Source organism: Erinaceus europaeus, chromosome 18, assembly GCF_950295315.1.
Source record: "Erinaceus europaeus chromosome 18, mEriEur2.1, whole genome shotgun sequence".
NCBI classification, from domain to species: domain Eukaryota; kingdom Metazoa; phylum Chordata; class Mammalia; order Eulipotyphla; family Erinaceidae; genus Erinaceus; species Erinaceus europaeus.
Window position 1 is genome coordinate 492,635 of NC_080179.1, and position 25,368 is coordinate 518,002.

Genomic DNA, 25,368 nt, shown 5'->3' on the forward strand with positions numbered 1-25,368 from the left:
ACCGGAGCTAATCAATATGGTGTGTGTTTGTGTGCTATATAACATAGCTGTGGTAAATCAGTATATTATTTGAAATAAATGTATTATTCATCTATCACATATAAATAATATGTCTACTGTAGATAATATAGAATGTTGCTGACGATAATAAAGACCACAAAAGAACTACCAGTGTAAAACGTCAGAGACGGCATATCTGAGCACATGAAGTGAATAGTGAATCTAGCTAGAAGAAGCCCAGGACTGGGCCTTGTTCCCGCTACTGATCTCTCTCTGTATGTTTAGATACCTGATGGCCGACTAGTAGCTCCTGTTTCCCTTCCCTGCCATCTGTCTCCCAGAAAAGATTAGTGATGTTTCTGAGCTTATCTGCTGACTCCTTTCTCTTCCTTGGTAACGGAAAGTGAATCAGTTGGTTTTTTTGATGTGAATTAGGAGAATTTTTGTTTCAACCATTAAGGTTTGTATTCCATCTCATTAGCTTTTTAAATTATTTATTTATTTATTTATTGGATAGAGACCAAGAGAAACTGAGAGGAAAGTGGGGTGATGGGGGAGAGAGACAGAGAGACACCTGCAGCCCTGCTTCACCACTTGTGAAGCTTTCCCCCTGCAGGTGGGGACCGGGGGCTCAAACCCGGGTCCTTGTGCACTGTAACGTGCGCTGAACCAGGTGCACCGCCATCTGGCCTCATCTCACTGTATTTTAACATAAGCAATTGGGAGGAGAATTTGTCATTTGAAAATGTAAAATGCAGTCGAATTTTATATAAATATCAGATAGAAAAACAACTTTCTAAACATACCAACTAAATCTAATTCAGCGCTCATGGTGGAGACGGATAGATGATGTTGTCATGAGCAGTCAGGCCCTGTCGCCATTAACCGTCGCATGTTACCACAAGCACTTGCATTAGCTCTCTACATCTGTCAGCCACAAGGGTTTCAGCATCACGGTTCTTATTCCTAATTTTTCTTCACTTTAGAAAAATCAATATAATGTACTTTGAAATAACACAATTTTCAAAAGCGTTCATTGTTGGTAATTAGCAGAATTACGGGATGTCTGGGGTGTAGTCTCACAGCCATTTGTGCTGTGTGCAAGCCAGTGTACCCTCTGTCTGGTAGCTGACCACCTAAGTTCTCACGAAGTCTGAGAGACCCCTTTGCTTTTGCAAGTTTGCTTGTGTTAGTTACCTCTGTCTTCCACATGCGAGAGAAACTTTCTCGTTTTTAACTTTTTTTAATTTAAAATTTTTATTTATTTATTGTTGCATAGGGACAGAGATATATTGGTGGGAGGTAGAGAGGGAGAGACAGAGAGACCCCTGCAGCCCTGCTTCAGTACTCATGAAGCTTTCCCCCTGCAGGTGGGGACCAGGGGCTTGAACCCGGGTCCTTGTGCACTGTGATGTGTGCACTCAGCCAGGTGCGTCACTACCTGGCCCCTGAGAGAAACCTCCTCATAGCTGTGTCTCACCTCTTTGTGAGTGCTTTAACTGAGGGGAAGCAACTCAAGGGGAAAAAAATATTCAACATGTATTTAAAAATTTGAAAATAGCAACTGTTTACTCATCAAGCAAAACCCTGGCTTTAGCTGTGCTCGCTATGTAAATGTGTGTGCATTCTTACGCAAGCATACATGGAGTCTAGTTCACTGGACTGTAATAAAAATCAGGTCAGTTATTTGAAAGAATTGTGTGTGTCTGTATTCAATACCTAACACATAGGCTCTGTCACTTTCCAAGTATATGTCCTCACTACACATATTTACGGGCTTAACGTCAGGGAACCAGATCAGTGTCCCTATCCGGTCTCCAACAAGTAGCAGGACCTGTGTCAGGACACAGTGGGCTGTCTCTCCATCTAACATAAAGATGAGCAAATGGAACTTCAAAGAGAAAGAAATGACCGGGAACGCGGCTCGATGTCCACACTTAGCTGACTCACTTTGCTCAGGTTCAAGTGCGGAATGGACCTTCACTGGAGACTGAGTGCCCCTGGCCACAGAGCGCAACTCTCCCCAGTGAACCTGAGTGGCAGATGAGGGCAGACTTGTCTCTAGAGGACCCTACAGCTAATATGATGTTCTGTTGAGCCAATTTCTGGTTCTCCTTTGGTCAAGGGACGGGTTATTCTCAGTTGACGGTATTTAGTCTAAATATTTCATATTTCAAATCTGCATACTAATTAAGTTCTGATACTGGGCTTAAATTGTTTGAGTATGTTGAAATTATACTTAATAGGTCATAATTATTTTATCCCATCAGTGTCTTCAATATTGATCTGAAGGAACTACTTTAACACACCTGTCTACTGATAGAGATATCCTGCAAGTGCACAAAGCAGATCAGAATCGACATATGTCTAGTCAGTTGTAGCCATGGGGCTATGGAATTTAAGTAAGCTCCTAGCTTGGTTATGATACTAAGTAACTTGTGAGTCACGCTGCGGGTAGCCTTTCAGCACTTGTTCCTGTCGGCTGTCAGGGACTCGACCTTAAGCTGAATCACTAGCTAGCCCTAAGTCCCATGGTAGTGTGCTCAGTGTCTAGGAGAATTCTCTTTGCTAACATGTATGTAAGAAACAGTTGTGGTATTAAAGAAAGACCCTCACCGTGTGAAGGGCTCAGAAATTTGGGTGCAGACGTCTTAGAGCCTGGTGCACCGATAAAACTCTGTTTTCCTGAGGGGGGAATAAATTGTTTCTCACTGTTAGGACCGGGTGATGTGCAAGCCTTCTTCAGAGGCAAGATTTCCATCTGCTTCATGTGTTCTGGGTCTCACACGTGAGAAGACATAATAGTTAGCAAGAAATAGTGTGACCTTCATGATTTCTTTGAACGATGTATAAGGTACAGGCTTTTATCTCCAAATGCCACAACCTACGTGTTCAACCGTCTCTTCGCTTGAATAGGGAGAAGATCCAATTTATTCGAACTGAGGGGACCCCAGGGCTAGTGCGTCTCTCAAGTGATGCAGACCTTGTGATGTTGCTGAGGTACGTAACACTGGGCTCTGAGACAGGGCCGCTTCTCTGTCAGTGTTCTATGTTACGGAGCACGGTCACGGTACGTCAATGCTGAAGCCTGGAATGCCTCCCTGGCTCTTAAAAGTGTGGTGCTGGAGATGTAGAGTCCTGGCTTGTGACCATTTGTGGCACTTTGCACTGCGGTTCAGATCTGCTGGTTTGGGTCCTGGTGGTGCTGGGAGAAGGAGTGCTTTGTAGGAGCCAGTCACCACCCCACCCCCACGCACACAGGGAATGGCGTGACCTGGCCCTTCAGGGCAGAGAAGTCATTTTTCTTTCCTGTTTTTTTTTTTTTTTGGGGGGGGGGCTCAAAATATGTTTTACCTGCTTTTTAAACCACGGTTTTGAGAGTTTCCATTTAGAAAGTCACATCAGGAATTTGAAATTTGACCACTTGGTACTAACTGCCAACTTGGGAACCTTTCGTGAAACTGACCAAGTTTGTTTTCTGACGGTCAGATTCACTTGGGCTTTAAATGCTAGTGTAGTTAAGAAGAGAAACCGGAAGGTTTTCAGAGGACTTCCTCATTTTTAATACTATCTCTCAAATGTCAGAGCAGGAAAAGCAGACTTTCTTTGCCAGCCACTGTAACCTCCACAGAACTGAAGGGAAGCCATCCTGAGCCATCTGAGACAATGGTTTATGTGGGCATATATACACGCAGTCGCAACAGTCTCATTCCTGCTACTCACAATGATCTTGATCCTAATCATTTTTAGCATCTTTTCATTTATTATTGGATAAAGAGAGAAAAGTTGAGAGGGGATGGGAAGGAGGGAGGGAGGGAGAGAGAGAGAACCCTGCAGCCCTGTTTCACCACTCATGAAGCTTTTCTCCTGCAGGTGGGGCTCAGGGCCTTGAACCTGGGTCCTTGTGCACTGTCATGTGAGCACTTAACCAGCTATGCCACCACCCAGCTTTAATCTCAATCATTTTAACTGCCCACTTCATAGCTGCCACACTGTAAATACCAAAGTCCAAAAGCTCTTAGCCTTTATTGTGTAGTTGGGGCATAATTCAGAGGGACGGGGGCAGCCGCTGAGTATGAGGCGACCCCTTCACTGTTACACAGTGCTGGTGCCTCTGTATTTTCCCTGCTGGGGCGCAGTACCTGCACAGCTCCAATCAGCACAGTGGCCCCCCACTACCTCTCCCTTTTCCTTTCTTTGATTTTGTATAAAGGGTGAGTCCCCATGTAGAGGGAGGGGAAGAAGCCAGCTATCTTACTTGTCCACTGCTCATGAAGTTTCCTCTTGGATGTGGGGACCAGGGGCTTGAACCCTGATCCTCGTATCTGGTACTATGCGCATTCTATTTCTACTAGCTCTTCAAGCAGGGAAAGGTGTTCTGGCTTGTCCGGAAGACCACTGGCCAGTTGATATAGAATACAGTGTTTCAGGGGCCTGGGTGGTGGTGCACCTGGTTAAGTGCACACATTACAGGGTGCAAGGACCTGAGTTCAAGCCCCTGGTCTCCACCTGCAGGGGGAAAGCCTTTCGAGTGGTGAAGCAGGGCTGCAGGTATCTCTCTGTCTCTGTCTCTCTCTATCACTCCCTTCCCTTTCAATTACTGGCTGTCTCCAATAAATAGAGATAACAAAAAAATTAAAAAAAGAATATGGTGTTTCTATAATAGTTTGTTTCATCATAAGCACAGTAAGTTTTCTTAGAAAATTCTGACTTGGATATGAAGTGTACGATTTCATATTCTAGAAATTCTAAAATATGTAAAGTTCTAGGATATGGGCCAGGCCATAGGGCACCTGGTTGAGTGCACACATTACAGTGCTCAAGGATCCGGGTTCAAGCCCCGGTCCCCACCTTCAGGGGGCGATGCTTCACAAGTGGTGGAGCAGGGCCGTAGGTGTCTCTCTCTATCTCCCCCCCCTTCTCAATTTTTTTCAGTCTCTATCCAATAATAAATGAAAATATTTTTTAAAAAGAACCTAGGATATTTTATTTGAGCTAAAGTTTCCTTTTTGGGGATTAGTAAAGACAAAAATGATTTTAAAATATAAGCCATTAAGTATTACTGTCTACCAGTTTCAGCTAAATAATCTCTAGATAGTTTAGTGTTGAATCTTTTTACATTATAATATATCTCAGAATATCTGTAATTTGATAAACACCATCTACCTGAGTTTCTATGTCTTGTGTAGTTGAATGAATATTTAAAAATTATTTTGTATGTACATTTTTCTTCCTTTGGGAAATAAGCATATTCTTAAGCTAATGATCCCTTGGAGAAGAATGAGTAAGTAAATTATTTAAGTGAATTTACTTAATACACTTCTTTACTCAACTCATGTGAATGGTGTTACTAAATCCTAGACTTTAATTTATTTTAATTTATTTAATTTATTTATTAAGATAATATATCTATTATCTTAATATTTACAGTGACATGATATATTACATGTGCACCTTTTTAAAAATATCTAATATCTATCATTAAAATGTATTTGGATAGTCTTTTTTTTTCTTTTACTTCTTAGTTTGAGCCTTTTAAATCAGGGACTCGGTGCTGCCACTACAAATTCACCACTCCCCATGGCCATTTTTTTTAATTTTCTATTTTGTTTATTGATGGGACAGGGAGAAATTGAGATAAATGGGGGGGCAGAGAAGGAGAGAGGAGAAACAGACACCTGCAGGCCTGCCTCACCCCTCCTGAAGCTTCCTTTTGCAGGGGGGAGTGGAGCCTCCAGCGTGTTCTTGCACGTGGTGACCTGTGTGCTCAACCAGGTGCGCCACCGCCCTGCCCCCCTTGTTTCTGTTTTTATATCTTTTCTATTTCTTATTTCCTTACAAATAAAGCCACTCCGGAAATATGGGACTTGATAAGCTTCACAGTAGAAATGATATATTTTAAGGAAGTTAGTCAAGTCAAAATAAGCTCATATAAAGTTATTTTCCAGTATAGCTATAAAAAACTCAAAAACCTCTCATCTTGTTGCATTCACTCACTATTGGTTATTCTGTTTCATATTTTCTTTTGCTAATTCAACTCATGTAAAATTACCTCCATCACTCCTAATATAAGAAGGGATTGATAAACGTGGCTATTAGAAGCTTGACATTTAGGAATGTCAGTATAGCTTTCCTGGGTAGTACACCTGTTAGGCCCAGGTGACCCAGGTGGGAGTCCGCTCCAGCCCACCAAGCAGGTGTCAGTGCTTCAGGATCTTTACTTCTGTTTCCTTCTAAAGAAAAATCGGCTCAGAATACTGAGGCCCTGGTAACAAAAATAACCATTTTAAATTTTATATGATGAAAGATAAATATGTAATAAAGGTATAAAGGGAAGTGGGGGCAGACGGTACCATGTGCACGTCACCTTGTGCTGGGGCCCGGGTTCAAGCCCTTGGCCCCCACCTGCACGGGGAAAGTTTCACGAGTGGTATAGCAGGGCTGCAGGTGTCTCTCTGTCTCTCTCCCTCTCTATCCCCCATCCGCTCTCAATTTCTCTCTGTCCTATTAAGTATAACAGAAAGGAAAAGAAAAAGAGCAGTGGAAAAATGGTCAGCAGGAGCTGTGGGTTCCTGATGCCGGCACCAAGCCCCAGTGATGGATGACCCTGGAGGCAAAGAAGAGAAACAAATTGGAGGAACTTGTTTGTAACACATAAACACACCATGCGTGGATTAAGAATGCCTTAAAAATGTAACAGAATCCCAAAAGAAAAAGTTGGTGACATATTTAAAAAAAAAAAAATTGTTGGTATGCTTCTAATTCTGCTTCTAAAAACCCCTTCTGTTTCATTTGGTTTAATCCCCCCTGCTTAACACTATTCTATTTACATAGCACTGTATTCTATTTACATAACCTCTGTTAACAAGCACCACCCTCCCTCCAGGGCATTGGTGGTTCAGTGGTAGAATTCTCACCTGCTCTGCCCCCTCTCCTTGTCACACCCTGATTTTCACCAGTCACTTTTCTCTCCACCCTCTCTGCGTCGCATCCTGTTCCCACCTCACTGGGCTAGTATATTTATAAGGACAAGATTGTTTGTAGTTTTTAGTTTTAGCTTAGCTTGGTATAGATTGCGCTGCATCCTGCATGAATAAAGAGATACTGCGTACAACCCAGCCATGAGTCCCGGGTCGTCTGTTACCCGCCCGTGAAGCCAGCCAGGTGAAAACAACAACGAAAAAAAAAGGCAGCCAACCTTCCAACGCCCATGTCCAACAGAGAAGCAATGACAGAAGCCAGAACTCCCACCTTCTGCTCCCCATAAAGACCCTGGGTCCAGACTCCCAGAGGGATAAAGAACAGGGAAGCTTCCAATGGAGGGGATGGTTCATGGAACTCTGGTGGTGGGAACCGTGTAGAATTGTGCCCCTGTTATCTTACTGTCTTGTCGATCATTATTAAATCAACTATTAAAAAGGTAGTTTAGAGAAATTCAACTGTAAAAAGCTAGTAAACTCACTGAAAGATTCTCTCATAAAACACTGTTTCAACTAATATGATACCATTCAACACTGTTAGGTATGGGGAAAAAAGGCTGGTTGTTGTTTTCGCCGGGCTGGCTTCACGGGCGGGTAACAGACGACCCGGGACTCATGGCTGGGTTGTACGCAGTATCTCTTTATTCATGCAGGACGCAGCGCAACCTATACCAAGCTAAGCTAAATTAAAAACTACAAACAATCTTGTCCTTATAAATATACTAGCCCGGTAGGGTGGGAACAGGATGCGACGCAGAGAGGGTGGAGAGAAAAGTGACTGGTGAAAAGCAGGGTGTGACAAGGAGAGGGGGCGGAGCAGGCGAGAATTCTACCACTGAACCACCAATGCCCTGGAGGGAGGGTGGTGCTTGTTAACAGAGGTTATGTAAATAGAATATAGTGTTATGTAAATAGAATGCAGGGGGGATTAAACCAAATGAAACAGAAGGGGTTTTTAAAAGCAGAATTAGAAGCATACCAACAGCTGGTAATATGAAATAATAAATAGGAACTTTCATGTTGTATGGGCTTTGTGGGTTTGCCGTTGATAACACACTCTTTGGAGGGTCTGACACGTATGTTTGCATGTCTTTGTTTTGTTGGCTTTTGCCACCTGGTTTGTCACTGAGGCTCAGTGTCTGCTCAGCCCTACCATTTCCAGTGACCATTTGCTTTTCTTTCTGTTTTTGATAGAGTGTGAGAGACAGAGGGGAGACCTCCACAGCACTTCATAACTAGACACACACACACACACAGAGAGAGAGAGGGAGGAAGGGAGAGGTACCACCCCTGCTGTTCATGAGACCTCACCTATGCAGGTGCTCTCCTGTGGTGTCCAGGGCTGAGCCTGGGTCCTTGAGCTTTGCTGGGTACACTACCAACCACCCCTAACTTAACAAGATTTCGTATAGTCGGAAAGGCAGACTCACAGTGCGCGGTCTCCCTGTAGATACACACTGTATTTATACCAAGAAGCTCGGTTACATATAAAAGGTAACTTGCAGGGTAATTGTTTTCACCACGACTGATAAAAACACAAAGTTGGGTGGAGAAAGAGGGCAACTGTGAAAAGCAGTTGGGAGAAGGGTCAGAAAGTGGATGGAATGCACATCCGAACGTGCTCAAGGACCCGGCTCGGCCCTGGTCAGCACCTAAGAACGGTGGCATAGGTGAGGTCTCGGGAGCAGTGTGCGTGGGGAGTCTCCTCCTCTGTGTCCCACGGCCAAAAAGGAGCACTAGGAGAGAAAGGAAAGGAGTAGGAAGAGCAAACAAAGAGACTGATGACATGCACCAGCTGTAACTGTCTAGAAGGGGCTCTGTTCTGCTTTCACTTTATTCTTCAGTTAAATCCTGCTCTCTCTGGAGAATGAGACTCTGTTGTGTATATTTGGTGGAATGAAGAGTTGGGACAGGGTCCAGGCGGTGGCATACATGCTTAAATGCACGTATCACAGTGTGTAAGGATGCAGGTTCAAGCCCCGGCTCCCCACCTGCAGGGAGGGGAGCTTCACAAGTAGTGAAGCAGGGCTGCAGGTGTCTCTCTCCAATAATGATTGATTGATTGATTGATGAATAAAAGAGAGATAGCACCCACTTTGTTCATTTATCATGGAGTCCCGAGCAGACATTCACACATGCAAGTGGAAAAACTAAAGTCGTGTTGTCCAAAGTTGGTAGGAAGAGAATTGCAGGTTTACACAGGCCGCAACAGACATCTGCTTTCTCCCCAAAAGGAACGGTAGGAGGACAAGGGCAGGTGCGAATGGGCAGTGCACCTGGCCGTGGCTGGAGTGTCAGGAGACTAGTCATCTGCCGTGGACACGAGGCTTCCTCTCACCCAAGCCTGCGGCTCCAACCTGTGTTTTGTTTCGTGTCTCCCCTAGTTTATTTGAAGAAGAGATAATGTCCTACGTGCCTCCACATGCCTTACTCTACCCCAGCTACTGTCAGTCCCCACGTGGCTCCCCGGTGTCCTCTCCGCAGAACTCACCAGGTGAGTCCCCTTACTGCTCACAGTGAATTCTCTACAGTCGCAGTCTGTGTCTGTGGCCCTGCCGCCCTGCACGTGCCCGGCCTCGTCTGCCCTCTGCGCTACGGAAGCCCGTTCTCGTGCTCGTGAGGTCTGGGGCAGAGAGCACAGGGTGTGTGTTTTTAGTGGGAGCCCTGGTACCTAGTGTGGCAGCTCTTGTCTCCTAAAACGGGTCTGCTTCTCCGGGATTTCATTTTGGCGGGAGGACAGTGCCAGCACCAAACAGGGGAGTGTTCCCCGTGTCACGTCAGAAGACACAGCATTCACTCCTCTTGGCGTTAGGTGGGACCCAACAGGTCTTGGGAAATTATCAGGGCACAGACTGCTAGTCACTGGTTGTCCTTTTTGCTTTGTTTTTATTTAGATAATTCTAGTTAAATCACTGATTAGAAAAACAAGAAACCTGCATTCTCTCAAGAAATGAGTTAAATTAGTCAATTACTGGCCTTACATGGTTTTTCCTTGAGGCAGTTCCTAACTGTGCTAGACAGGAGAGCCAAGGAGACGCGCAAATAGAATGTGCCGGCAGAGGAAGGGAACTGAAGTGTCAATCCGGTGGTTGTCAAAGAGCTGCAGTGCGAATGCAGGAGTGAGTGGGTGAATGGGTGGCGGACATCACATCCGTCCAGGCCGCGGACTGTGACAACACCAGCAGGACATGCTGGCTGCAGGCCGGGTCTCCTTTACTTTTTTTTTTTTTTTCCATAAAGGGTTTTTAAAAGTTTAATTATGTTTAGAGCCCTGCTCAGCCCCGGCTGATGGTGGAGTGCTGGTGCCTTGGGAATGTGAATCTGTTGCAGGACTGCTGTGTTGTCTCCCCAGGCCTTGCCTGTGTTTTCAGAGTCATGGGGGCAAAGCTCTCTTACTGGCAAGAGCTACAGTGTGTCCTCGGAGCCCTGGCACATTTCCCCACAGGGCCATGGTGATGAAGCTCCAGCCTAGCTGAACGCCACAGACAGGGAAGCGTCCGTTTCCCAGAGTTTATGTGCATCTAACTTTGATCCAAGCACCGAATCAGAGCCTGTCGCTGCAAAGATGAATACGGCCTTTACCTTTGAAGGAGCCATAGCGGGTGGTGAGTCAGCACAGGACGCTGAAGCTGTGTGGTTAGCCTCTAGTAAAGACAGGGTGGGAACACAGACGTGGGAACTATTCTTCCTTCAGGACTGGGGGTGGAGTGTTTGTGACAAAGACGGCGGCTGCCAGGTGGGACGCTGAGCTGGTGTCTGCGGGTGGCCAGCGGGAGAAGGCTGCTTCCTCCAGAGGAAGACTTAGGTCTTCATGGCCCAGAATGGTGGAGCTTCAAAAATAGGGCAGCTTCTGAGCTGGAACTTGAAAATGGAAGACTTTTTTCATATGTACGGATCTGCAGGCAGGGTTTTTCAGGGGTACATGAAAAACATTTTCAGGTCTTGCATAAATAGGTTGGAAGTAAAATGTCAAGAGTTAGTACTAATTAAATAGATCTTTGTCTGATCAGCACATTCAAGTCAGGTGCTATTAGTGGAGGGTTAATTAATAAATTTAGATGGTCTTGTGTGATTATATTTTCAAAGCTTAAAATGTTCTGTTGACAACTTGAACTTGATAAGCAATATTTTAAAAGATTCAAACTTAAAAGAGGATGATCTTTGTTGTAAGTTTTTCAGTATCTTGGGTATAAGCAGGTGTGGATTTAAATAAAATAATGGTAAGTACAAGAGAGAGAGAGAGAGAGAGAGAGAGGAGTTTGAGCTAAGCCACAGAAGCATGAAAACGGCCCAGGACAAAGTCCAAGCTGGGAAGATAGGGTTTAGTTGGTTGGTGTTTGAAGTCTTGGTTTGTAATGCATGCAGAATGACTGGAAATGTGTAAACAGAAGGATGTGCTGAAAGATTACTTTGCAAACGACACGGAAAATGTGGTCGCAGACAGACTAGAGTCAGAGGAGACGCCAAGTGCTGTGCGTTACCATAGGTGACGCGACAGAGAGTTGGACCTTAGGGGCGAAGGAGAAAAGACGCAGAACCTCCAGGGGTTTGAATCTTGGTGTCCAACACTCAAGGCAGAGTCTGATGTCCTCAGCAAGGGGGCCTCTACTACCCTCCACCAGGACTCAAAACACGGCATTCGTGTCTTGTCCTTGCTGAATCTTTCGAGCATTTCACCCTGTCAACTACTCCTTCTTGCAAATGGCTTCTCTGAAACGGCTTTATTTATCTTCCAAACTCCACTGGCTCCTTTTCGTTCACCTGCTTCTGTCTAATCTCTCAAACACTGGAGCTCTCTCCACCCCCGCTTTCCGTTTGCTTTGCTTCCATGGACTTGAGGAACTTCCCTTTTGTCTGCACGCTGGGCTTCAGCTGCGGTCAGTGCAGGTGCCCTCCAGCCGCAAGCCTCTCCTGAGCTCCACAACTGTCATCCTCGCCCCCTTTGTGTATCTCTGCCCTCCACAGACTGGGTCCCAAACTAGAAAGCATCTAACCCCACTCAAGAGTCTCCCCTAGTCCCATTTCTCACTTACCTATCTTAGAGAGAGAGAGAAGTTAGGGAGTGACAGAGAGCAGGGCCAAGCAGTGGCACACCTGGTTGGGCACACACATCACAGGGCACAAGGACCAGGGTTCAAGCCCTGGGTCCCCACCTGCAGGGGGAAGCTTCGTGAGTGGTGAAGCAGAGCTACTGGTGTCTCTCTGCTTCCCTCTCTACCTCCTCCCCCAATTTCTGTTGCTATCCAATAATAAAATATGAGAAATTTAGAAAAAATAATAACTATATCAACATTTTTTTAAAAAAAGAAAGGAAGGAAGAGAAATGGGGACAAGGCGGTGGGGCACCTGGCGGAGCGCACATGTGACAGGGCACAAGGACCAGGGTTCCAGCCCCCGTTCCCACCTGCAGGGGGAAAGCTTCATGAGTGGTGAAGCAGGGCTGCAGGCGTCTCTCAGTCTGTCTCTCTCTCCATCTCCCCTCTACCCTCTTGATTTCTGGCTGTCTGTATCCAGTAAAGATAATTAAAAAAATAAAATTAAAAAGAAAGAGGGCAGACTCCACAGCAACTGCAGCTGTGGGGCTCTCCTTTGCGGTGACAGGGTGACACCCAGGGCCCTCCCACAGCAAGGTGCTCACACCCCTGTCGGGTGAGCTGTCTCTCAGCCTAAGTGTTTCGTCGCCTTATCTGGTCTTAGTCTTAAACCCTGGAGTGAAGCTGAAGTGGACCATCCCTTGACCCAGTGGTGCTCTGTGGTTACAGACGAGACGCCGTGTGGGCGTCTCCTTGAGAATAAGGTAGCACGCCAGATCCCATCCTCTGAGGCCTTCCGGAGGCATGTGCTCTGGCTGGACGTTGTCACTGCTGACTAACTTACCTCTTTTCTTATCACATCACACATGTACACGAGTAATTCACGAGAAGAATGAAAGGAATCCCACAAGAAGCTTTAGAGTTAGACACTCCAGAGCCATGCAGAGAGCCTGGTCACATCTACACTGCCAGTGGTGTTAGCAGTGGCTTTCCTTTTCAAAAAGAATCTTCTCAGTGTTTTTGGCCTACTCCCTTTCAGTGGGCTTTGTCTGACCTCTAATGGGAGGCACCGCCTGCTATCACGGAAGTGACCTGACCATAACTGATTCCACATGGCACAAAGGTGACACTAGCTGGCCTTGTCTGCCCTGTGCGAGACTATCATGTTTCTCTGAGGGGCAGAAACAAATTTGACTCTTCTCCAACCAGTATTTCTCATGTTCTCATGAAAACATTTCAGACAAAACATTTTCCAAGTGGTCAGATCCTCTTTCTTGTGAGGAGAATTCCATGCCTTTTAGTGGAGTGAGAATGATATTGTGAGAGTTACAAGAATAATAAATTTTAATTTCCCTCATTCAGAATGCAGGAGCCTGGTCAACTTTCCACACTTCTCATTCCAAGCACATTTGCACATCTTTTCAGTACTGGGAGTGGGTGGAAACGTTGACTCATTGCATTCCTGCAGCTGTTAGAGGTTGAGATCTGAGAATGTGAAGGCTTGTTTTCCTAGACCCAATGTAGTGCCGGTCCCGGCCTTGGCCAGGCCAGGAGGAAAGGTCTCTCCAGGTACCAGGTGGCTGCTGATGCAAGATGGAGCCCAGGAACTGACTGAGCAAACGTGCAGTAGCACCTCGCCTGTCGGATGTTGTGGGAATGTGCTCTCTGACATGAATCTGCTTGAGACCAGAGCAGCTGCCTGAGGGCCTGAGGGCGGCTCACGGGCGGAGAGGGCCTTGCCGTGGGAGACTCAGCCGCCAGCCTCACCCCTACACGAGAGGGCCGTGCACCTGCAGACGTCCTAGTGCTGTGATGTCTCTATGTCCATCTGTTTGCTGTCTGTTTGCCTGAATGAATTGGATGGATGGATGGATGGATGGATGGATGGATGGATGGATGGATGGATGGATGATGGATGGATGATGGATGGATGATGGATGGATGGACGATGGATGGATGGATGATGGATGATGGATTGATGGATGGATGATGGATGGATGGATGATGGATGGATGATGGATGGATGATGGATGGATGGATGATAGATGGATGATGGATGGATGGACGATGGATGGATGGATGATGGATTGATGGATGGATGATGGATGGATGGATGACGGATGGATAGATGGATGATGGATGGATGGATGATGGATGGATGGATAGATGGATGGATGATAGATGGATGATGGATGGATGGACGATGGATGGATGGATGATGGATTGATGGATGGATGGATGGATGGAAGATTGGCCTGGGAGGGGTGAGGTCCTGGCCACACACACACTAATGAAGAAGTGTGGCTTTGAAATTTAAGAGAATCAGCCTGACCACCATTGCTGCCTCTTCTCAAGAACGTCGTCTCTACCTCCACACACACAGCACTGAGGGTCCCCTGGCTTAGGGACGTCACTGTGCAGAGCGTCGTCTCTGCCTCCACACACACAGCACTGAGGGTCCCCTGGCTTAGGGACGTCACTGTGCAGAGCGTCGTCTCTGCCTCCACACACACAGCACTGAGGGTCCCCTGGCTTAGGGACGTCACTGTGCAGAGCGTCGTCTCTGCCTCCACACACACAGCACTGAGGGTCCCCTGGCTTAGGGACGTCACTGCGCAGAGCGTCGTCTCTGCCTCCACACACACAGCACTGAGGGTCCCTGGCTTAGGGACGTCACTGCGCAGAGCATCGTCTCTGCCTCCACACACACAGCACTGAGGGTCCCCTGGCTTAGGGACGTCACTGTGCAGAGCGTCGTCTCTGCCTCCACACACACAGCACTGAGGGTCCCCTGGCTTAGGGACGTCACTGTGCAGAGCGTCGTCTCTACCTCCACACACACAGCACTGAGGGTCCCCTGGCTTAGGGACGTCACTGTGCAGAGCGTCGTCTCTGCCTCCACACACACAGCACTGAGGGTCCCCTGGCTTAGGGACGTCACTGTGCAGAGCGTCGTCTCTGCCTCCACACACACAGCACTGAGGGTCCCCTGGCTTAGGGACGTCACTGTGCAGAGCGTCGTCTCTGCCTCCACACACACAGCACTGAGGGTCCCCTGGCTTAGGGACGTCACTGTGCAGAGCGTCGTCTCTGCCTCCACACACACAGCACTGAGGGTCCCCTGGCTTAGGGACGTTACTGCGCAGAGCTGTTTTGACTGGGCTAGAACTGAACTAAACCGGGAGCTAGTTCCAGCACCTGGTCACATTATAAGAAGCAGGAGAGAAGGGGAGAAGCAGGGGAGGAAGAGGGGGAGGAGAGGCTGGGGAGGAGGAAGAAGGGGAAAAGGAGGGAAGGAGGGAGAACAAGGAGGAGGAAGGGGAGACTCGAGGGCTGTGAGGGCCTTTTGGGTCTCTTTACTGAAGGTTTTCTTTTTTCTTTTTCTGTTACGTTCACTTATTGGATAGAGACAGCCAGAAATGGAGAGTAGGGGGAGGTAGGGAGAGAGACAGAGAGACACCTGCAGATACGTACAAAGCTTTCCCCCTGCAGGTGGTGCTCTAGGCTTGAACCCTCATCCTTACACGCTCTATGTGTGCTCAGACAGGTGCGCCACGGCCGCCCCCTGAAGGCTTTCTGAGGGGTGGGGGGTGAGAAGGGCTGTTTCTCTGACACAGTGAGGTCCCTGAAGGCACCGAGGGCCTCCTCTCTCCTGCCAGTGTGTGTCTGCATCTTCTCCCTCCTGTCTCTGCTCCTCATGTCCAGGCTGCTGATCTCACTCAGCCCCTCCTGCTCCCGCTCCCGCCCCAGCTCCCGCCCCGGCCTCCTCTCTCCCGCCACCTCTCTGTGTCTCTCCCTTCCCCTGGCTTTCCTGTGGTCTTTGAGGTGGGTTTGTCTGTGTGGCTAGAAACATTCTCTGTTCTGTCTGTCTGCTCAGCCCCAGAGAGGAGACCTAGGAGGCAGAGGCAGCACATGGAGGCTCCTCAGTGGTGGCTGTGATGGGGAAGCTGAGCCCTGTCTGTCTGTCTGTCACCGCAGGGAGATGTTACAGCTCGCTTCCTGCTGTTACTCCTTGTGCTTCCTTGTGCCCCTCCCCACCTGTCACTGGCACCCACTCAGCTTTCCTGTTTGAGTCAGTCGCTTCCAGTTGAGACTCCCCCTCTCCATGCACCCTGCCCAAAGTCTGTCGTCGGAGTCTCTCCATTCCTCTTAGAACGCCGCTCCAGCCTTCACCAGGTTCACACGCACCCCCTTCCCTAGCTCGAAAGAGAGTCTCCTCTTTCTGTGTCTTCTGAACACACGCAGACAGACCTCTGCCCTGCGCTACAGTGCAGACTTTGCCGCCTACAAGGCCTGGCTCCCATCAAACCTCCACTCAGAGGTCCTCCTTCCTTCCTCCCTCCTTCCTTCCTTCCTCCCTCCCTCCCTCCTTCCTTCCTTCCTTCCTTCCTCCCTCCCTCCTTCCTTTCTCCCTCCTCCCTCCCTCCCTCCTTCCTTCCTTCCTTCCTTCCTCCCTCCCTCCTTCCTTCCTCCCTCCTTCCTTCCTCCCTCCTTCCTTCCTCCCTCCCTCCTTCCTTCCTTCCTTCCTCCCTCCCTCCCTCCCTCCCTCCCTCCTTCCTTCCTTCCTTCCTCCCTCCCTCCTTCCTTCCTCCCTCCTTCCTTCCTCCCTCCTTCCTTCCTCCCTCCCTCCTTCCTTCCTTCCTTCCTCCCTCCCTCCCTCCCTCCCCCCTCCCTCCCTCCCTCCCTCCCTCCTTCCTTCCTTCCTTCCTTCCTTCCTTTCCTCCCTCCTTTCTTTCTTTCTTTTTTTAAACTTTATGTGATAAAAATTGAAGACATAGGGGAAATAAAGAGTGTGAGAGAGACAGAGAGACACCTGCAGCCCTGCTTCACTGCTTGACAAGCTTTCGCCTTGCTGGTGGGGATGGGAGCTCAAACCCTGGCCCTTGTGCCTGGTGGTACATGCTCCTAACCCTTGCTAAGGTCCTTCCTGTGTTGATTTTTCTCTCTCCTCACTCCCAGCTGAGACAGTGGAGGGACCAGGCCCCCGTGTGCTGAGGCATATGTGCTTAGCTAACAGGCAGCTGCCTGACTGTAGCCCCAGGGAAGTGCAAGATCATTTTTTGCAGGAGTTCACAAATTATTAAGAAAAAAAAAAACAGATTTTTAAGACCCTCTGTATTTTAATATCTTAATTTAACTAATTAACAAATTAAAATCTTTAAACATTTTAAATATCCATTTATTTGTTAACGAGCGACTGAAGCAAGCCATCACTCATCACACATCAGACCACATTTTGAAGCTCATGCACCCAAGGCCCTGCACTTTACCCGCTGTGCTGCCTCTTTAAAAATGGCGTGAGAGGGTCCGGGTGGTGGCGCACCTGGCTGAGAGCACATGCTACAGGGTGCAAGGACCTGGGTTCAAGCCCCCAGTCCTCACCTGCAGGGGGGAAGCTTTGCAAGTGGTGAAGCAGGGCTGCAGGTGTCTCTCGGTCTGTTTCCTCTGTCTCCCCTTCCCCTCCTGATTTCTGGCAGTCCCTATCCAATAAATAAATAAAGATAAAATTTTTAAAAAGTTGTGTGATAAGTGAAGTAAAGCTAATAGGACTGGGCACAGCCCAGGACCATCATTCCTCTGCTTAATTATGTGAAAACACACTTGTGATTTCCTGTATACGAATAACCACTTTAGAGTTTATTCTCTGGTTGTTTTGTATATTTTATTTATTTTTTATTTGATTATTGAGGGATTAATGGTTTACAGTCGACAGTATGAATACAACAGTTTGTACATGCATAGCATTTCCCAGTTTTCCACACAACAATACAACCCTCACTGGGTCCTCTGCCACCCTGTTCCGGGCCCTGAAGTGTCTTGTATATTTTAGTTCTGTCTTTCTAGCCAAGATACCCATGACAGTTACCCAGTTTTATTACTTTCAAGCACCTACTGCTGAACTCAACACAGTATAAGCAATGAGTAGTAGTGGCTTGGTTCCTTTATTCCATAAAGCAAGATTTATTAATGACCAGGCTTCAGGTCGCAAGTCTCCTACCTGCATTATGAATCACTGGAAGGTCAGGTTCAGGGTTTGGCCTCGGCTCTGTGTGTGGCCCAGACTCATCTTCACTTTCTGGGCTCGGTGGTCAGTCGCCTTGGGATCTGAAGTCAGATAGTTCTGTGGGAAGAGGCATAGGCTGTCTTATTTTTTCATGCGATGGAGATACATGCTATTCAGTGGCCCACAGGATACTTTTAGATACTCTGTGGATAGTCACAGTGCTCGCACATAGTAAGAGTGCAACAGAGAATCCTGTTGACTCTGCAGAAGCAGGAGATGAACTGTCATTTCAGCATTTTCATATTAGGTCTGTGCTGCCATGCAATATGCAGTAAGTGTGACTATTTGTCTCAAATACTTCTTGTTTAAAAAATTTCTTTATTGGGGAATTAATGTTTTACATTCAACAGTAAACACAATAGTTTGTACATGCATCACATTTCTCAGTTTTCCACATAACAATACAACCCCCACTAGGTCCTCTGTCATCCTTCATGGACCTTTATTCTCCCCCCCCCCACCCCAGAGTCTTTTACTTTGGTGCCATACGCCGATTCCAGTTCAGGTTCTACTTGTGTTTTCTCTTCTGATCTTGTTTTTCAACTTCTGCCTGAGAGTGAGATCATCCCATATTCATCCTTCTGTTTCTGACTTATTTCAATTCACATGAATTTTTCAAGCTCCATCCAAGATCGGCTGAAAACAGTGAAGTCACCATTTTTAATAGCTGAGTAGTATTCCATTGTGTATCTAGACCACAGCTTTCTCAGACACTCATCTGTTGTTGTTGGACACCTGGGTTGCTTCCAGGTTTTGACTATTACAAATTGTGCTGCTAAGAACATATGTGTACACAGATCCCAGGAGAGGAATTGCAGGGTCATAGGGCAGGTCCATTTCTAGCCTTCTGAGAGTCTCCAGACTGTTCTCCACAGAGGCTGGACCCATTGACATTCCCACCAGCAGTGCAGGAGGGTTCCTTTGACCCCACACCCTCTCCAGCATTTGCTGCTGTTCCCTTTTCTGATGTGTGACATTCTCACAGGAGTGAAGTGGGATCTCATTGTTGTCTTTATTTGCATTTCTCTGACAGTCGATGACTTGAAGCATTTTTTCATGTGTTTCTCAGCTTTTTGGATCTCTTCTGTGGTGAATATTCTGTCCATGTCCTCTCCCCATTTTTGGATGGGGTTATTTGTTTTCTTGTTGTTGAGTTTGGCGAGAATATTTCTTAAGGGGCCAGAAGGTGGCACAGCCTGGTTGAGCGCACATGTTACAATGTGCAAGGACCCAGATTTGAACCCCTGGTCCCCACCTGCGGGGGAAGGCTTTGCGAGTGGTGAAGCAGGGCTCCAGGGGTCTCTGTCTCTCCCTCTCCATCTTCCCCTACACTCTTGACTTCTGGTTTTCTCTATTCAATAAACAAAGATAATTAAAAAAATTAGAAAACAAATCAGCCTTTAGTAATATATGTGTATATGTATATCTTAATATCGTGCTTATTTACGAGAAGTGCTTAGGACCAGCAAGACAGCTCCCACAGAGAGCGCACCTGCTTGAGACTGTCCTGTGCCCTGCCTGGGGCCATGGCCAGCTCATAGCTCACTAGAGGAAGCTTTGTTTCTGTGATTTCCCTCCCTCTTCTGTCTCTCTCTGTCTTTGTGAAAGAGAAAGAAAAAGAAAAAGGCAGCTTTGAGCAGTGAAGCCACAGCTATGAGAAGGAGAAGGAGGAGGGCAGGAGGAGAAGAAGGAGAAGGAGAAGGAGAAGGAAAAGGAGAAGGAGAAGGAGAAGGAGAAGGAGAAGTCTATGTAGGTCTTTCATGGAGTTAAGCACGGAAACTCAGTATTCTTGCTTTACTCAGCACCTTGCAGCATCCTGGCTGCCACGATACCACCTCAGCAGCAAAGCTATTCCACCAGCACAGCTAGTATTGCACCTGAGTGACCGTTTGACTCGGAATAGTGTGGCTTGGAGACAAGTGCACATCTGACAAGTGCGTGTGTGCCGGCCACTCTAACTATTCAAACAGGACATTTTTCTGCCACAGGAAAGACATCTCTTCAAGACCTGACGCAGCTCTGTGAAGAGTCCGCAGTTGGGAGAGGTGATGGCATAGGAACTGAAAATCTCACCACCCTCTACTTGTTGATTCTGGTAATATTTTTCATGGTGGTGTGACGATCATGCCAGGTGGATTCCTTTTTCTTTTTGTGCTTTGCTACAGGTACCCAGCGTGCCAATGCCCGGGCCCCAGCTCCTTACAAGAGAGATTTTGAAGCCAAACTAAGGAACTTTTACAGGAAGCTAGAGACTAAAGGATATGGACAAGGCCCAGGGAAATTAAAGTAAGTCGAAACAATGCAAAACATGGGGCCTGAGGGTTGTGAGGGGACGGGAGGCATCTGAGGATCTACGAAGTCAGTCCTGATGTGCCATGAGCAGTGTTGGTCTCAGTGCCGTGAGTCTTTGGCATGTGTGAATGGTGAGGCCGCCTGAAGCACAGTTCTGTGGTGCAGCAGTCTGGCTGGAATGGTGGAGACTCGACACATCCCATGTGAAAATATAAGCAGGAAAAAACAGTGGCTTTCTCTTTCCTCCTTAAAGCCTGTCTTCTTCCAGCGGGTCCCCTTGTCTCTTCCCGAGCCTGCGGCATCTTAGCGTTGGCAGTGCACCGTTGTCTGCTAGCTGAAGGCTCAGGAGTGCCGGCTAGCTTACTTCATCCTGCAGAAACGCTTCACTTGGCTGATGGGCCATGAGGGCTCCTTCTCCCTCTTGTTATCCAGCTCCCTTTAAATGGGGAAACGGAAGCACCTCCCCATCCATTTTTAAATTGTATTAGTGATTGAATATTGTTTTACAAAATTACAAGATGACAGAGTTCTGAATCCCCAGTCCCTCCACTGGAAGCCCCAGCAGTTCCCCCAAGGCTGCAGATATAGGCTGACTATTATTTCTACAACTCCCCATCTACACTTGTATACATCTGCCATTTTAAAGTCCCATCTTCTCTCCCTTTCCAAGTCACACTTACAGTTGTTACTACATCCAAATGTCCCTCCTTTTTCCTCTTCTCTCTCTGGGTCCTGATGGAGTTGAGGCTCAGAGCCCTCTCGTCATCTTCCCTAAAATTTCTCCCCCTCTGGGAGGATGGACCCAAATTCTCTATGGGGAGCAGAAGGTGGGAGGTCTGGCTTCTGTCATTGCTTCTCCACTGGACATGGGTGTTGGCAGGTGGATCCACACCCCCAGCCTGTGTCTGTCTGTCCCTAGTGGGGCAGGGGTCTGGGGAGGGGAGGCTCCAGGACACATGGGTGAGGGCGTCTGTCCAGGGAGGTCAGGGTGGAATCAGCACCTGCAACTTGCTGGCTGAAAGGTGGTAAGATATAAAGCAGGACAAAATGTTTAATAAACAGGAGCCCAAAGGTAGAGATAGAGTAGTGGAGAACAGTCATCTTAGAGTGGAGAGAAGCTAAGACATCTTTTTTAAGTTATGTTCTTAGGGGAGTCGGGCGGTAGCGCAGCGGGTTAAGCACATATGGTACGAAGCTCAAGGACCGGCATAAGGATCCCGGTTCGAGCCCCTGGCTCCCCACCTGTAGGGGAGACGCTTCACAGGCGGTGAAGCAGGTCTGCGGGTGTCTGTCTTTCTCTCCCCCTCTCTGTCTTCCCCTCCTCTCTCCATTTCTCTCTGTCCTATCCAACGACGGCAGCAACAGCAACAATAATAATAACCACAACAATGATAAAACAACAAGGGCAACAAAAGGAGAAAAAGTGGTTTCCAGGAGCAGTGGATTCATGGTGCAGCCCCAGCAATAATCCTAGAGGCAAAAAAAAAAAAAAAAAAGTTCTGTTCTTCAGGCCTGTGACTATGATAGTTCTGAAGCACTCCTTGCCTGTCGGCCTAGAACTATCCTCATCTCCTTGCCCACATGGCTTTCCTCTGCATCCCCACCCATGCCTGATAGAGGTCTGTCGCCACCTGAGAGAGCACTGAGGCACATGGTCTGCAAGGCAGCATGGCCATCGCCAGAGCTCACGAGAAACACCGCCCAGGGTAACCGCCTCACACTCACTGCCCACACAGAGGACTCACTTGGTTACCATTCATAACTTCCTCCTTTGGCACCGGAAAAAACACTAGCCTGCCCCAAACACCTAATCTGAGTGTCACACTTCCCTCATGAGCTTCCCCGGGTCCCCTTCCCTACCACCACTTTGTCACCATGGTTTGTAATGAAGGCAAAGTTAGGGATGGTTTTGATCGTTCTTATCACAAGTAGCCTAGCTGCCCACAGGTCTGTCACTTAGGGAAACCTCAAGGTTCACTTAATGCAAACAGTAAACGCAGCACCATTGGAAACTGTATGTTGGGTGGGACTCAAAGGATTTCTCCTTGTTCTCTCAGTCAACGCTGGCTTGAACTATTGCTTCGGTGGGTTGGTTTTTCCATTACTGCCAAAGTCCTGTGTGTGTGTGTGTGTTGTTGTTGTTGTTGTGTTGTGGTATAATCATTTTCCTTCCAGGATAAATTGATTTGAATGTTCAAAACAGGACTCTGGGGCTGTTTTTACAAGTCATGGGGTGGAGTGTACTATTTGCCAATGATTCTCTGATGTAACGTTTGCTATTGCTGTGAAGAGTTACACACAGATGTGTACTTTACTATAGACAGCAATGCTATGAAGTCACTCCACTTTTCACATAGTTAGTCACGACAAATAGAAATTAAATGGTGGGGCCGGGTGGTGGTGCGCCTGGCTGAGTGCTCACATTACAGTGCAAAGGGACCCGGGATTGAGCCCCCTGGTCCCCACCTGCAGGGGAAAGCTTTGTGAGTGGTGAAGCAGGGCTGTAGGTGTCTGTCTCCCCCTGCCCTTTCAATTTTTCTGTCTCTATTGAAATTAATAAAAAGATGTCATGGGTGGAGTATACTATTTGGCAGTGGTTATCTGGTGTAGCTTTTGCTAGTGCTGTTAAGAGTTAAAGGCAGGGGGTCGGGCAGTGGGATAAACGCACGTGGCACAAGGCACAAGGACCAGCGTAAGGATCCAGGTTTGAGCCCTGGCTTCCCACCTGCAGGGGAGTCGCTTCACAGGCGGTGAAACAGGTCTGCATGTGTCTGTCTTTCTCTCCCCCTCTCTGTCTTCCCCTCCTCTCTCCATTTCTCTCTGTCCTATCCAACAACAATGATATCAATGACAAGAATAATAGTCACAACAATGATATAACAACAAGGGCAACAAAAGGGGGGAAAAAAGCCTCCAGGAGCAGTAGATTCATGGTGCAGACACCAAGTAATAACCCAGTAATAACCCCTGGAGGCAAAAAAAAAAAAAAAAGTTAAAGGCAAACGTTTATTTTACTACAGATACAGTGATGTGAAGTCGCTCCACTTTTCACCCAGTTAGTCACGGCAAACAGAAATCAAATGGCTAGTAGCTCTGGCCGAGAAGGATTAGGATCTAATCTCTTTTTCAAATTGTCACTTTGTGGACAGGTTAATTATCAGAAGAGACCACTTGCTCGAAGATGCCTTTAATCAGATCATGGGCTACTCCAGAAAAGACCTGCAGAGGAGTAAGCTGTACGTCACCTTTGTCGGGGAGGAAGGGTAAGTAGAACACACGAGCTGCCTGTGGACGGGGCTGCCCCTGCCAGGCGGGCGGATGTTTCCCCACACTGCGGTTGCCTGAAACAGGAAGCCTGCTGGCAAGAAATGCAGTTCCCATGCACTGCAGTTTTGCAGGGGTTTTTTTTTTTTTTTTTTAAAGCTTGCTGGTTTGTAGATCATTTGACAGAGAAATTCTTTGGCAAAAACTCGTAGCTACAGATTCCTCGGTAAGGGGGACAGAAACATGCTTTGCTTTCTTTTTGATGCATTTCTCTCAGAGAAAAAAATGGGGTTTTGAGAGAAAAAGGAGCAAAACAAAGATTAGCACTGTAGTGTTATGATCTGGTCACTTCATCTGCTGGGTGTGAGCAGAATGTCATGTCCGTCTCCGAATCACACAGTTGGGTCACTCTGTCCCCGCAGGCAACCGCTGCAGGGAAATTCTTGAGCCCTGGGTCTTGCTTCTTCGTCCTCATTTCTCGTTGTCTTAGACCACAGCACACCTTCCAGAACTTTATATGAACCTTATATGAACTTCAAATAGTTTGGATCCTTTTAATGAGAGGCCAACTCTCTCCATCTTAACCAGAAATAAAGTGAACCAGGTCATAGGATTATAGACCATAGCAGTGAAACCCATGAAATGTCACTCGTTCAGCAAGTGGCTGAGAAAAACCGAGACCCCTCTGTACGCAATAGCTCACGTGTGTTCAGGGATCTCCATGATGGCAAAATCAGGATTTGAAACTTGGGCTTCTTAGTCTTGAGTGCAAACACCAGAACACAGGCGGAACTCCTAGCAGAGCGCTTACTTCCCCCTTACTATTCCAGCCAAATACTGATAGCGTTTGCTCTGATCGCACTTACTGTACGGCCTCTCAGCTGTGAATAAATCTAGGCAAAAATTACACAATGTGACCAGGTTTGGACACGAGCTTGCTGAGACTTGAGCTTTTCATGGCTGGCTTCTAGCTTAAGTCAGTCGGCTCCATGGTGCAGGTGCACGAGAGAACACAGGCAGATGTGTTTGGCCTGAAGGCAGCCATGGCTGGCATTCCAAGAATGTCCTTCCATAACCTCCCTGGTTAGGACGAGAATGCGTCTCCTCCCCCAGCACTCCAGCTGCCTCCCCTATTGCCAGAGCTCAGCTTATTGTGACCTGGAGAGGCAGGGAAGCCTCTAGAAGCTCTGGTGCTCACATTCCAAGGCGACAGAGACTCATCCTGCTCACCCTCGGCCCCTCTTCCCGTGGTCTGCTCTGATGATGACCTGCCCTAGCAGGAGGGCCAGACTGACTGACTGACGGGGGCTTGACATTCTTCCACTGGCCTCCACTAAGGTCCAAGGCCAAATGCTTCCTGCATCTCTCGTTTATTTCCTTCCTTTCAATGCAGAAGGAAAACAAAGGGAGGATGTTTTGAGGTTTGTGACCTCAACCACCAGACAATCTCCTCCTCATTCCTCTTTGCGGACAGCACAGACACCAGCGGGAAGAGGGCCAGCTCGTGCCAGACCCCAGGCTTCTCCACGCCAGTGTCATCCATACAGATGATTAGATGCACTCCTATTTGGATGTGAAGACACTAAGAATACATATACTGTTCGGAAGATTCGAACAGCTGTTGTTGACAAACTAAAGCTGAGGACAGCATCAAGTTAGAGGTTGTTTAGGCCCTTGATAACCTTCTCAGCGTAGTGATGGGTCCCATAAGAGAGAGAAGAAAATATTTCTTGTT

The 25,368-nt window shown here is 47.5% G+C and overlaps 1 protein-coding gene across 10 annotated transcripts in view; it reads left to right on the top strand.

Moving 5' to 3' along the window:
• Positions 1 to 25,368, top strand: part of HECW2 (HECT, C2 and WW domain containing E3 ubiquitin protein ligase 2) — a 297,990-nt gene that overhangs the window by 229,794 nt on the left and 42,828 nt on the right. For 9 of the 10 annotated variants that reach the window (XR_009545901.1, XR_009545902.1, XM_060177545.1 and 6 more), the window contains 4 exons: positions 2,917 to 3,000; positions 9,365 to 9,474; positions 20,243 to 20,363; positions 23,519 to 23,632. Coding sequence is in view for 8 of the 10 variants with exons in the window: in XM_060177545.1 (XP_060033528.1) it covers positions 2,917 to 3,000; positions 9,365 to 9,474; positions 20,243 to 20,363; positions 23,519 to 23,632 (429 nt within the window). In the remaining 2 variants the exon portion in view is untranslated. The remainder of the gene's footprint in view (positions 1 to 2,916; positions 3,001 to 9,364; positions 9,475 to 20,242; positions 20,364 to 23,518; positions 23,633 to 25,368) is intronic. The other variant, XM_060177543.1, reaches the window with a different exon arrangement.